Genomic DNA, 12,905 nt, shown 5'->3' with positions numbered 1-12,905 from the left:
TCACACGGCACATCACATCAAATCTCCTACACACACCACACACACACTGGACACGTACACGGTTTTTCCATCCTTGTCAGAGAACCGCCAGATCATACACCACCGGACTGCTTCACGACGCCAGATGCACTTGCCGCAGCATCTGTCCCCTTTGCCTGCTCTGCACCGCACATAAGCACTTATTCACACTGAACTGCTTTACAGCAGAATACTTGTTTAGCACACTGCACACACAACAACCATACTGTCGAACAGTAATATTTTTAGTACTTTGTCAGGATGTAACTCAGATGCTTCCACTTCATCCTGTGTCTTTGCAGTGATGAACTGAAGAGTCTGGATCTTTCCTATTCTTCCTCCAATAAGATCTTATCAAGACTGAACCCATTCCATATACATATGTTAGGTACTCCAAAAAATGCCAACTTTCAAGCAGAAATTTGGACAGATATTTTGACTCTTACTCAAAAAACTTTCACCACCTTGCAGGTGCGAAGAACCTAGAACATCATTCTGACAGTTGGAGAACTCCACCCTTCATACACATATGGAAGGTGATGAGCCACAAATGCCACCTGATAAACAACGGGACAATATGGCTGATCTACGCAAAACCTTTACAGCTGAGTCAAAACCCTCAACATCAGCTGACAGGTTTGGTAATTTTATTTACTGTACATTTAAAGGATGCTGTCACAAGATGTACTGTCTAAAGAACAAAAAAATTAAAACATGAGTCACACTTCTGCGAATGCTTTTTCTGCTGTTATGTTGTAACGATGTGAACAATCACTTAACCAACTTTCCCCTTCCTCCTTTTCACTTCTCCTATTTACTCTCCCTTCATCCTACTTTCCTTTATTGTCATCATGCCATCTTCTGTGGTTACACTCTTTCTTTCCGTCCTTATTTCCTCCTCTTGTTCTCTGCAGCCGAGGTCCCTCTGAAGCAGATGAGCTGGTGAAGAAAGTGGGGTTCCGATATGAAGGCACTTACAAGTGGGTCAACCCCCACAAATAGTGATTGCCCCCCTGCGCGCACACACACACACACACACACACAGTGACCCCCCGCCCAACACACACACACACATGACCCCCCTAACACACACACACACACACACACAGTGACCCCCCACACACACACACACACACAGTGACCCCCCCCCGCCCACACACACACACACACACAGTGACCCCCCCCGCCACACACACACACACACACACAGTGACCCCCCCCCACCACACACACACACAGTGACCCCCCCCCCCAACACACACACACACACACCACACACACAGTGACCCCCCCATACACACACACACGTACAACCCAATCGCACTTAATACTGGAGGGAGGGATAGAGGAAGTGCATCTGCACTTATAGTTGAAGAGATGAATGTTCTGCAGTATCATAACTGCTCAAAAGAGGGCGCTCTAAAGACACTTGAGTCTCCAGCCACAGTGAGGAAGGGAGAGGATATAAGTGGAAGGGAGCAGGGGAACATTCAAGTTAAACAAGTTTTACTGCATCTGAAAACTCATCTGACATCCCTCCCTCCAATCCTTACTGTCCCTTACTAACTTGAAACAATAACAATGATGCTATGAATAATAATTCATAAATACAGTTGTGATTGTAAGAATACGCGCTCACTTAATTATCGTATAGTTTCTGATTGTAAACCAGATCAGTCATGAATATAACATGATAATTTTAACTGTTGTTGCTGTGGTGGGTGGGTGGGTGAGTGTGTGTGTTGGAGATTAACGATAGTGTTGCATTAAAGGCAGTGTTTTTTTAGGTTTCTTAGGCTCTTCTTAATAATTAATATGCACAGCACTTTCTAGGATTTCTTATGTTATTTCTTTAAGAGATGGTTCTCTTTCTGTGGTTTTGTGATGCTATTTCAATTGTTAACATGTGCTTCTGATTGGCCCTGACAGTTTATGTGCAGTGAAGGATATTTTATTATCCCCCAAGCAGCTTCCACCACTTCAGACCACAAATCCCAGAGCAGGTCTTCAGAAACTTCTGGAAATATCGAAAATATCTTTCAGTGCACAGAAAAACTGTCTGGAGACCCATTGAATACATAGACAAAAAGTAAAATAATATATATTTTTTTAAATCCAGAAAGTGAACTATCCCTTTAACTGGTATTCAGGGTGACTTTGCTGCATAGTTTCTCTAGAACGCTGTGTTTACTGAGGTAGATCAGGTTCAGGACTGTGACCAAGGGTACAACAGTAATGCCCCACCTGGGTCTGAACCTGCAACCTCCTGGTTTTGTAAACCATTATATAGGTTTCATTCCATATATTTAGCGTTGGTTTTTCCTTGTGCTTCATTCCTATTTGTTTACAAAAGTGCATTCCTTTGTCAGAGTAGGTTCCCAGATTCTTGACCAATCAGATGGTCAGCTTCTGTGTCCTCTCTACGTCCTAGCAACTGGTGGTTCCTATTGGTAAAAAGCATTTCCAACACTATTTAAGAGTTTGAATATTCATGATGCTGTGTACTTAAACAACACCCACTGTAGCACTGTCTTTGGCCACACCCTTGATGAATATTCATAAGATGTTCCAAATTGGAATATTTCCACATCAGTGGTAGAGAGACTGTCATTTTAGATGAAGCAGAGTGTCTAATTGGTCTGTATCTGTGGTAGTGCTTTGGAGAGTCAGAGGGCCCCCAGGGTTGTTACCATGGTAACAAGTACAATGTAACGCTAGTCACAGTGATGTATAACATACTGGAGGCTGTAATGAGACAATGTACTATAGTATATTTGGTGTTTGTTTGTAAGTTAATATAGTGTATGATTTGTGTCCCACTATACACTTTAGGATATTAATATTAGCTACTATTCTACAATGTGCTCAGCTGCATTGGTGTGTGCTGTTGAAGTAGGAATATCACATTTCATGTGACTGTTACTGTATACTCTGGTATCGCTCCTCAAAAGGCTTGTTTGTGTTTACATGGAAATGCAGGGAACAACATGGAAAGAACAAATATTCATTTGTGTGAGTCCATTTTATAGGGCTGGATGTAGTTCGAAGGTAAGGTGGGTCGAGAAGGCAAAACTAAAGTGTTTTTAATCACTTCAAATTTTCAGTGCAAATTTAAAATAATTTTTTAAAAAGTGATTCACTTGAAAAGATGCCAGCCAATCGGAGAGCTGATCCAGCCCACCGCTTTTCTGAAAAGGGCACGTGCGTTAATCGCAGCCTGTCCTGCCCTGCGCCGCCCGCTTAACACAGTGTCTGGTGCTCTCGCTCACAGGTACCCTGTGTAGCTGCGGGAATGTCTCTGCGCTCCTGGGACACGCCCCCTCCCCACAGGCTCACCGGGTGGGGAGGAAGGGGGGGGGGAGGGGGGAGGGGTCAAACTCGTGCTCCATACACAGGTTAGAAAAGCCTTGACCAAAGTGACTACACTCAGTACCATGTCTGATTTTTATAATTCCACTTTTTGTTTTCCAGATTTTGGGGTTTTCGATTTCTATTGGGGTTTTAGATTTCTATTGGGGTTTTCTTTTTGGTTTTACTGGATTTCTTTGTAGCTTCTGTTGAACTGTGATCACAATGTTTTCAGGAGATGGAGCTACTGTTCTGCAGCAGCTCAAATCATCTTCTTTTTTCAATAAAGCACTGCTTTCTGCCTCTGCTCAATGTGTGGTCTCTGAGTGTGTGGTTGTGTGCATGCGTCTCTACTCCAGTAAAACTGTGAGGACTTTTTTCCCTGTAGGGACCACCCCTCCCCCCACAGTATGAGAGACTCCTAAGTAAGGCAGCACCTCTCATCACAAGATGCTGGCAAGAAACTAATAATAGTTGGGCTCTGACTATTTCCTGTTTATGCAGCGTCTTTGTAAACACCGTTTTCAGTGTAGAAGAGACGAGTGATAAACTTGAAGAGCTGAAATCGTCCTTTTGGAGTTGTAATAATTATAAATCTGAAATGTCTAAAACATGGCCTTAAACAACAGTGATCTGGAGTTAAGAATCTTTATTGAAAGAATGTAATGGACATAAGACATAATAAAATGTAACACCTGTTGTGCACTTTGACCTAACTCCGCCCACCTTCTGCTCTGCCTCTAGCCAGCGAGGTGTCGCCCAGGCCAGCCTTTTAAGAATGGGCGGCTTGACATGTCCGTCAGGTGTGCAGAACACATCTTCCCTTGCACTTCCTGCTTCCTGCTCGGCAGTTGCGGGTTCCCGCCCCGTCCTCGATTCCCCGGGCGAACAGACGCACCAGCTGGCCGTGCACCCTGGGAAGAGGCAGTGGGCGGGGGTTAGTTAAAATGACAGGGTAACGCTGATGTCTCTGACACGGGAACGGAAAAAGGCACAGTCGACCACAAGGTGAGGAGCTGAGCAGCTAAGCTGCTTTTCAATAATTGCATGTTTTAAGCGTACTGTGTGAGCTATGAATGAAGACGCATGCTCAGGGACTCAGGGAATGCTGGTTGGATCGTCTTCCTAAAGACACAGTTAATCTGAATTTAATGGTTCCCTTATCTCCCTTCTGTCGCCACTGTGAAAGTATAGCTGTATGTATCCGTATAGAGATGAAGAGAAAGGAAATGGAGATTAAAATGGATGACACTGCCTCCCTTGTGATAAGACTAGAACTGCTACTGGTGTGCATATTAAAGGAGACTCATACAGGCACAGAAACAGATGTGGATAGACAGGAAGTTAGAGATGGCAGAGAGGGAGAGAGAGAGGCTGCTCACCTGCACAGGATGTCTGTGTACGGAAGGATCTCTCCATCACAGTTCCACACAGAGACCGAGGGAGCCCTGCTGCAGCACGGCCCACAAAGGAAGTCCCTCTTCTTTTTCTTCCTGTAGTCTCCCATCCCTCGTTCCTCTCCCCTCTCCGCGAGGTGCTGCTGGGAGACGCTCCTCCGCGTCGGCCTGTCCCTCTCGCCCTCCAGCTCCACCTTGCCCTCCTCCGTCCCCTTCTCTCCTTCCTCCACCTTCTCCTCTTCGTCGCTCTCCACCTCTCCAGGGGGGAGAGAGAAGCGCACCGCCCGCACGCGGTGGACCTCCACAAAGGGCAGGTCGAACTTCGGAAAATGGAGAACATCGGGATGAATTTACATGGCCAGGTATTCACCTAAATAATTCTAATTTAGAAATACTAGTGCCACAATCTGGGATTTAAACCAGCAACCTCTTCTTATTAGTCCAGTTATCTAACATTAGTCCTCACTTCCTTAAGTTAAAATGATCTTCTGAAATGGGAACCTGCATTAATGGCAGGTCACAGAGAGCACTGCTGTCCTGCCCTGCCCCATGCCCCTCTAAGGTGCTGTACCAGAACATACCTTAGGATCCCTCTAAGGTACGTTCTGGTGCAGCACACCCGCTTCCTGCTTCCTGTTTGCAGAGAGAACGGTGACAGCAGCAGTGTCTCACCTGGTCCTCCGTGTTGGTGTGCCGGTGCAGGTACTTGAGGAACCCCATGGCATGGGTGTCCCGCACCAGGATGAGGTCGCCTGTCCCGTCGGCCAGGTGAGCAGCGGGGGAGAGGCCCAGCGGGCTGCGGGGGCAGGAGCTGGACATGCAGGTGAGGGAGACGCACCTGAACCTGCCCTCTAGGCTCACCCAGTCACCTGGGCAGGGAACATCAGGAATGGGAGGAGACAAGAGGGGAGGGACAGTGGGAGGGGCATTGAGAATAGAAGGGATGGGGAAGGGGTTACAGCACATTAATACCCAAAAGTCCAGGCCTGAGGAAGTGCTGCATTTTTATCTACTCTTATGTTCTTATATTCATGTGTTGTTTGGGCTTCATATTTAATTGATAGGCTTTACACTCACTTTCAAGGATAATTTTTGAAGCTGTCAAGATCTGTGAATGATCATTTACTGTTTTATTATTTTGATTTAAAACCCCAACCTCACTGACAAGTGAAGCAGTGAGAGGACATGCTTTGGAATACAGAATGCCGTTTGGGTTTTCATACGTGTTGGGTATGCCAAGATACAATAAATATTTTTGCGATGAGTACATCTAAGCACTCTGCCAAATCCTGACACTTCAACAACCGTGAATTTCATGCACTGAAATGCAAGCACTTTTGAGATCTCCAAAGACCCACGGCTGCCCTGTCTGAAGACGTGGACAGTGTCTCACCATCTGATAGGCTGCTGTCCTGGCTGTACTGAGAGGTGGAGTAGGAGCTGGCGTTGGAGCTGGCATCTGATTGGGGGAAGAGCCTCTCTGTGCTCTCGGAACACACCCGGCACCTGGAATCGACGAAGGTCAGCACATACATACTAATGTTGGCTGAATTATTTGCATTTCTGCAGCTGGATGTTCAGGTGAAGAGCTCTATTGTTCAAGGATACAACGGCACTGCCCCTCCTAGACTTAGAACCCATACCCTCTGTGTTACAAGCCTGGTAACTTAAGACACACTTAAGAGGCCTTAACCTCTAAGAAACACCGCCACCATGAAACACACACACACGTGAACACCCAAACACACGTCACATGCATCACCTGTTTACAGACACCTCCCTTTCATTTCTGTCCTAAAATGTGCATGTGCCCATGCATGAGTGCTGTGTGTGTGTTTGTGTCTCTAGTAGTGCCTTTGCATGACTGTGTGTGTGTGTGTGTGTGTGTGTATGCGTTTCAGTTTTGTGGCGAGGCACATATAGGCCGATTTTATCACCACAAGGGGGACCCTTGAACAGAAGCATCTCCACGCATGCTCCTTCAGAACAAAGGTAGGGTTTGTTCCATGTAGCTGACATTTCCCATACACAAAACAGGCCTACTGCTGATCTCCTGAGACCATCTGGCTTACATGCTCTGGTTATTTTTCTACAACTGTGGCGTAGAGGGGAGGAGGATATTACGTTATGGTGCATTATAATCATGTTAGAATAATGTTATCGCGTTAGCATAATGTTCCAGTAATGGTAATTTGTTGCTATTCACCCGGAGAGGCAGCGCGTGTTGTCCCGAGGGCTGGAGTATTGGGGGTCTGCAGGCAGGAACTGAACCACCCCAGAATAACTCCGGTTGCTCAGATACATCATACAGCCTGGGGAGAGAAGAGGGGTGGTATGGATTGTAAAAGAGCTTATTGTGTATTTACTGAAATAACAGATTTACACAGTTTTATTGTTGAGATTCATTTCCACCATTTCCCCCGCTCACTGATTGCTCTCTCCCCCCACCAGGATGGATCTCTGCCCTGGTGTTCACCCTCAGTGCGGTTCTGGTACCGTGTGGACTGAACCAGGTGTTCAGAACCTAACCCTGGCAGACGCGCCGTGCTTTGGGAACCACGTTCAGGTACAACCGCTAGCCAACTCACAGACCTGAGTAATCGTATCTGAGAGGCCCCATCCAGCGATGTCTCTCGCTCTCCGCCAGCACGTCACCGTAGAAACCGTAGCCCACCATGGAGACGGAGTAGCGAACTAGCGAGTTGAGGTGATGGACGGAACACACATCCAATGGCTGGGAGTCTCCTGAAAGAGGGGCGGGACAGCGGCAGTTTGAATTTTCAGTATAAATCTCCAGAAGAGTCTACTGTATGCGGACGTGTGTAAGAGTGTTGCGGTGTTGGGATAACTGCATTAATGCCACAGGGGATGGTTCTTCAGTGCGATTACTCACCGATAATGATATGGAGAGTAGAGGTAACGGGATCGTTCACACCCACAGTGGCAAAGCACACACAGTCTGTTGAGCCTGCAGCACGCACACATACACACAAGGCACTGGTATTACAAACTACCATTTTCTCTGAAATCACATGAAGAAAAGACAAAGCATTTTAAACAAAAGCAGATGATTAAAACACAATCACAACGATAATGCCACTGATAATTACCGTAACAATCATGCATATGACAATGTTCATAATTCACAGTTAGCAGACGGTCTAAACCAACTACTGGATCATTCAGATGGTAATGATAGTGCGGATGGTAATTCTTGTGATAATGAAACGGATCATCATTCCCATAATGATAATGTGACGGTGCTGCTGCTGGCCTCTCACCGGCTGGAATGATGCCGATGTGGAGGTTGCAGGGCTGCAGGGTCACGGTGGGGTCGTGTTCCGATAGGCCCGCCTCCTGCTGTGTCCGCCCAATCACACCGTGAAGAAGCTCACTGAACATTCCGTCCCCGCCCACACACACCACCCTGAGATGATGAAGATTGAGATGAAGGGGAGCGAGAGACAGAGAGAGAGAGGGGGGAGAGAGAGAGAGAGAGAGAGAGGAGGAATGATGGAGAGAGTGAAAGTAGAGTAGTAATTATTGTGTATTTAATTCATGATAACTAATGATTTACCTAATGATGATGTCATTAAACTGTGATATGAAGAGGCTATGGAGCTCTGTCCCTGCTAAACTGCACCAGCTGGACGGCTGAAGTGTGAACAGAAGGAGCAGCTGGCTGCAGACATTTAGGAGTATTAAGAGGACACGTGTGCGAGTCTGTTCTCTGTCAAACTGACAACTCAAGTTACAGTGATGGAACAGGCGCAAGACTACGACCAGCCATGCCAAATAAGGACAAAATCAACACCAGGATTAAAAAGACAAGTTACACTACAAAAGCCCTGAAGCCCCCGAGTGCGACAGCTGGGCTGTTTTAGTTTCAAATTGAAATGAAGAAAGACCTGGTGGAACAGAGCAGAGGTCAGAGGTCAGATTGGGAACCTGCCTGGCCAGTGTTGTGTAAAGCAGCCGATGTAAATGGCAGTGTGGTGTAGGGAAATCAGCTGTGGCTAAGACTTCCTACCTGCTGGCTGACATGCAGAGACGTGACGGCTTTAATAGAGCATTGCTGTGTGTGAGCCGGGCCACTCGGACACCCTCTCTGACCGAGGAGGGGCCTCGACTCGTTACCGACCTTTCCAGTGTGTGTGTGTGTGTGTGTCTGTCTGTGTCTCTCTCCTCCTTACCCATCGAACCCGGTTAGCTCCTTCTTCAGGATGTGGTCTCTGGCCTGGTTAGCTCGCTCCGTCACTGTGCAGAGGGGGGAAGGGAAGTTTCTCACAGAGCTTCTTACTGATTCCCAAGTCATTATTGACAGGAGCGACCGAACGGTCACTATGGCAGCATGACATATCTTGGTAAATGATTACAGGTTCAGTGACCCAGTCTTTAAGATAAATATATATGTAGAACAGCTAAGTGGCTCAGTCTGTAAAGGGACCGGTTACACACACCTTATAACATAAAAGGTGTTTGTGTATTTCTGGGTTATGTCTGTGGTGTGCAGTGGGCTTGGTTCTGGTGTGCAGGGTGGGATTAAGTGTGTCAGTGCTCCTCAGGTAACCACAGCATGAGAGCTCCCTAGCAACTCACCAGCTTACCACAGGCAACCACTTATGGTCAGTGAGGCATACACAGGACACACAGTATAAACAGTATGTGGATGTTAAATAGTCACTGACTCTCCTGTAGTACTGTGTGTCCAGTGCGATGTAAAATAGTCAAAGGCTTTCCTGTAGTACTGTGTGTCCTATAGGGTGTAAAATAGTCACTGGCTTTCCTGTAGTACTGTGTGTCCTATAGGGTGTAAAATAGTCACTGGCTTTCCTGTAGTACTGTGTGTCCTATAGGGTGTAAAATAGTCACTGGCTTTCCTGTAGTACTGTGTGGACAGTAGGGTATGAAATAGTCACTGGGTCAAAGGTGAGTCCATCAGAGGGGTGCACACACATCAAAGGCAGTGCTCTTGGTGTGCGGCTATTGGCGGCACAGCGGAGAGGTGGGAGATATGGCTTAACCCAAAATGTGAGGTGAATGGGGGTGCGGAACAAGCGGGTGCACAACAATTTGAGTCTGGTGATTCGATGATGTCAGGATTTTTCAAATCGCGTTTTTATATATTTCTCACCCACGACATGAGCACTGATCCCAGCCAGCTCCAGGAGGGGGGAGACCAGGGTGCGATAGATCTGCACACCCCTCTTCTTCCCTCCAAACGGGTTAATGAACACCAGAAGCCGCTGGGGCCGCGAGCCACCTGAGAGACAGAGAGACAAAAGAGAGCAGAGATGAAGAGAGAGAGAGCAGAGAGAGGGAGTGAGAGAGAGAGCGGAGAGAGGAAGGGAGAGAGGAGATCAAGATGGAGAGAACGTGGGCGATGATGAGAAATTGGTAGCACACAGCAGGAACGGGTGGGTTATGACACCCAGAAAACAAGAGATATCATGCAGGGTGAAGTCCCACACCCTACTCTGCTTCTACATACGTTTACCATTCAAATATTTTTGTATAATAAACATCTGTAGGTGTGACCTTGTGTGGGCTACCATGTGCCGCACACAGGGACAAATGACTGCACGCAGGGACCATGGGTGGGACCAGGGACCATGGGCAGGCCCAGGGACTGTGGGTGGGACCAGGGACCATGGGCAGGCCCAGGGACTGTGGGTGGGACCAGGGACCATGGGCTGGCCCAGGGACTGTGGGTGGGACCAGGGACCATGGGCAGGCCCAGGGACCATGGGCAGGCCCAGGGACTGTGGACAGGCGTACTCACTCTTCTCCCTGAGCGCGGCTCTCAGCTTTGTGACCCAGTGGTCCCTCAGGTCTCGGCTGCTGCAGGTGAACTGGGTCCGGCCCACTGTCCACAGCCTCGCAGAACCGCCCCCGTGGCGACCACGCTTCACAGAAAACACTGAGCGCAGAGGAGGAGAGATTAACCAGTAGGAGGGGGGAATGAGATGCTGGCTGTGACTCAGATTGAGATGCTGGCTGTGATTCAGATTGAGATGCTGGCTGTGACTCAGATTGAGATGCTGGCTGTGACTCAGATTGAGATGCTGGCTGTGACTCAGATTGAGATGCTGGCTGTGACTCAGATTGAGATGCTGGCTGTGACTCAGATTGAGATGCTGGCTGTGACTCAGATTGAGATGCTGGCTGTGACTCAGATGGAGATGCTGGCTGTAACTCACCAGTAAAATGTAGCTCTGACTCCTCCACTTTCTTTTGTGGCTGAATCTCAGCTTTCCCCTCCTCCACACCAATCAACTCTGATACAGGAACTGAAACTAAACAGTCAAAAGCACTTCTCAGTCTATTTCAGCACTGGCATCAACATTGCATAATAGGCACAAATGCGGGAATAACCATGACACTGCCTTTATCAGCCTTTAAAGAATGCTATCGATAACTGGTTAAAGCTCATGACAACCTGGCTCTATATATAGTCCTGTACTGAAATATAGTGCATGTATGTTCGGATGGAGGAGCATTGGGTTGGGCGCATGTGTTTGTGTGTGCTGTAACACGCTGGGTGTGCCTTTCCTGTCTTTTTTTAAATGTTTGTCAGTCATGTCTGGGCTGTATGACATGTCGGTGAAGTACAACAGGTTCTATCGCAGGTTCCCCTCCTGCAATGGTATGACAGAAATGTTGCTGGCTATGTGGAGCATCTAAGGCCCCAACCCCCATGAAAAAGGTATGTTTATTCAAGATTTTTCACCAAGTGCACAAACTTCACCAGGGCTGTCAGTACTGTGATCAAACATTTATTTTTTCTGTTGAGAAATGTTTCCATTGAACAATTTCTATAGAAAAACTGAGTTCACTACATTTACATTGTTTTCTCTCTGTCAGACAGGTTGGATCAGTTATTCAGCTGGCTCTATGGCACACATACATTAACACTAATATATACGCATGTCTTTTCGTTTCGTTGTGAAACAAACTGTAAAATAAGACATGCGGTAAAGTGATGCAGCCGTCCTTAATTTAGCAGTGACTGCATGTCACGATCTCTCAGTTTTTATCTACGTGAGGCATGAACTGTGAAAAGGTGAATGACCCTTCGTTCAAGTGATCCATAAGGCCATTGTCGCATAGGCACAATACATTTTGGTGTGGTAATTTTTCTCATGTACAGCCTGTTGAACTACGTGACCACAATAGAGACCGCACGTGAAATTTTAGGGAAAAAAAGAAATGAAGGAATATATTATTACATTGAAAGGGGTAACAGGAAGACTTGTAAAGTGAATCACGAAAAATATAGCTATGCATTTTGGAGAAAGGAAAAGTGTGAGACAAACACGTGCGTATAAACAAACGTGTGTATAAACGGATTGCAACGAAAACAAATCTTGGAAAGTGCAAACAATCATAAATATGGATTGAATGTATGAAGCTACACTGGGGAAAAATATATAGCCTGCGTCTTGTCTCACCAGTTTTTTTATCCCGGTTTTGCTTGTCAAGCTGGGTCCAACTGAAATGAAGTCCATTCAGAATCACTCGGTACCGTTTCTTTCCAACCCGCAGGACTGACTCCACCCACAGAGGGTCCATTTCCGAACCGTCCCACAAAGAGTCAAAAGGTCTTCGGATTTGACGTTCGCTTGCTCCCTCTCCCAATCTTTGAGGGATATAGTCTTACAAGCATTATGTTCTGTAACCTATACTGCTATAATCATAAAACAATTTCGCAACATTTTCAGGAAACAAAAACAATTTAAGTCTACGTACTACACGGCTCAAAAATTGTCGCGTTTCACTTGATACAACGCAAATAACTCATAAAACAACGCTGTAAAATAAAACATCAATTGTCAACTTGATTAGCTGAGTTTCTCTACTGTATGCTATTCTATTGATAAGATTGTATGAAGATAATAAACGCAGACCGAAAAGTCATGGACCTGATCTCGTGATCTAGTTTTTTGCCTACCTCACTGTACCTTTCGCTCACCTGTTTAAACACCTGTTTCGGCTGATCTAAAAATACAATTGTTTCCGACTTTCGCTCACCTGCCTGGTATTTGCATATCCTGGACGGTAATGTTGGGTTCTGATTGGGTAAGAAGGTTTCACATGGCCTACTTTGCGCTCTGATTGTTCTGTTTTTCTCCTAACCGGTGT

General features: G+C 46.5%; 1 protein-coding gene across 1 annotated transcript; it reads right to left on the bottom strand.

The window, feature by feature from the left end:
* Nucleotides 1-4,000: 4,000 nt before the first annotated feature.
* Nucleotides 4,001-12,905, bottom strand: zgc:158263 (ceramide kinase family protein). Its single transcript, XM_064298953.1, has 14 exons — nucleotides 12,795-12,905; nucleotides 12,215-12,402; nucleotides 10,964-11,059; nucleotides 10,546-10,683; nucleotides 9,898-10,026; nucleotides 8,957-9,020; nucleotides 8,045-8,190; nucleotides 7,657-7,731; nucleotides 7,356-7,508; nucleotides 6,970-7,075; nucleotides 6,157-6,269; nucleotides 5,436-5,632; nucleotides 4,749-5,083; nucleotides 4,001-4,280 (listed from the first exon to the last, which is right to left on the bottom strand). The coding sequence occupies exons 1-14, from the start codon at nucleotides 12,809-12,811 to the stop codon at nucleotides 4,166-4,168; spliced, it is 1,872 nt and encodes a 623-aa protein (XP_064155023.1). The 5' UTR covers nucleotides 12,812-12,905; the 3' UTR covers nucleotides 4,001-4,165.

Source organism: Anguilla rostrata, chromosome 11 (genome assembly GCF_018555375.3).
Source record: "Anguilla rostrata isolate EN2019 chromosome 11, ASM1855537v3, whole genome shotgun sequence".
Lineage (NCBI taxonomy): Eukaryota > Metazoa > Chordata > Actinopteri > Anguilliformes > Anguillidae > Anguilla > Anguilla rostrata.
The sequence above is the reverse complement of the archived record's forward strand: the minus strand, read 5'-3'. Positions and strand labels throughout refer to the sequence as shown.

What these genes read in the sequence shown, in the direction of transcription:
- zgc:158263 (XM_064298953.1), bottom strand. An exon ending in AAACCGGGATAAAAAAACTG is followed by an intron (nt 11,060 to 12,214) that starts GTGAGACAAGAC and finishes TTGACTGTTTAG; the next exon opens with TTTCAGTTCCTGTATCAGAG. An exon ending in ACACCAACACGGAGGACCAG is followed by an intron (nt 5,084 to 5,435) that starts GTGAGACACTGC and finishes CATTTTCCGAAG; the next exon opens with TTCGACCTGCCCTTTGTGGA.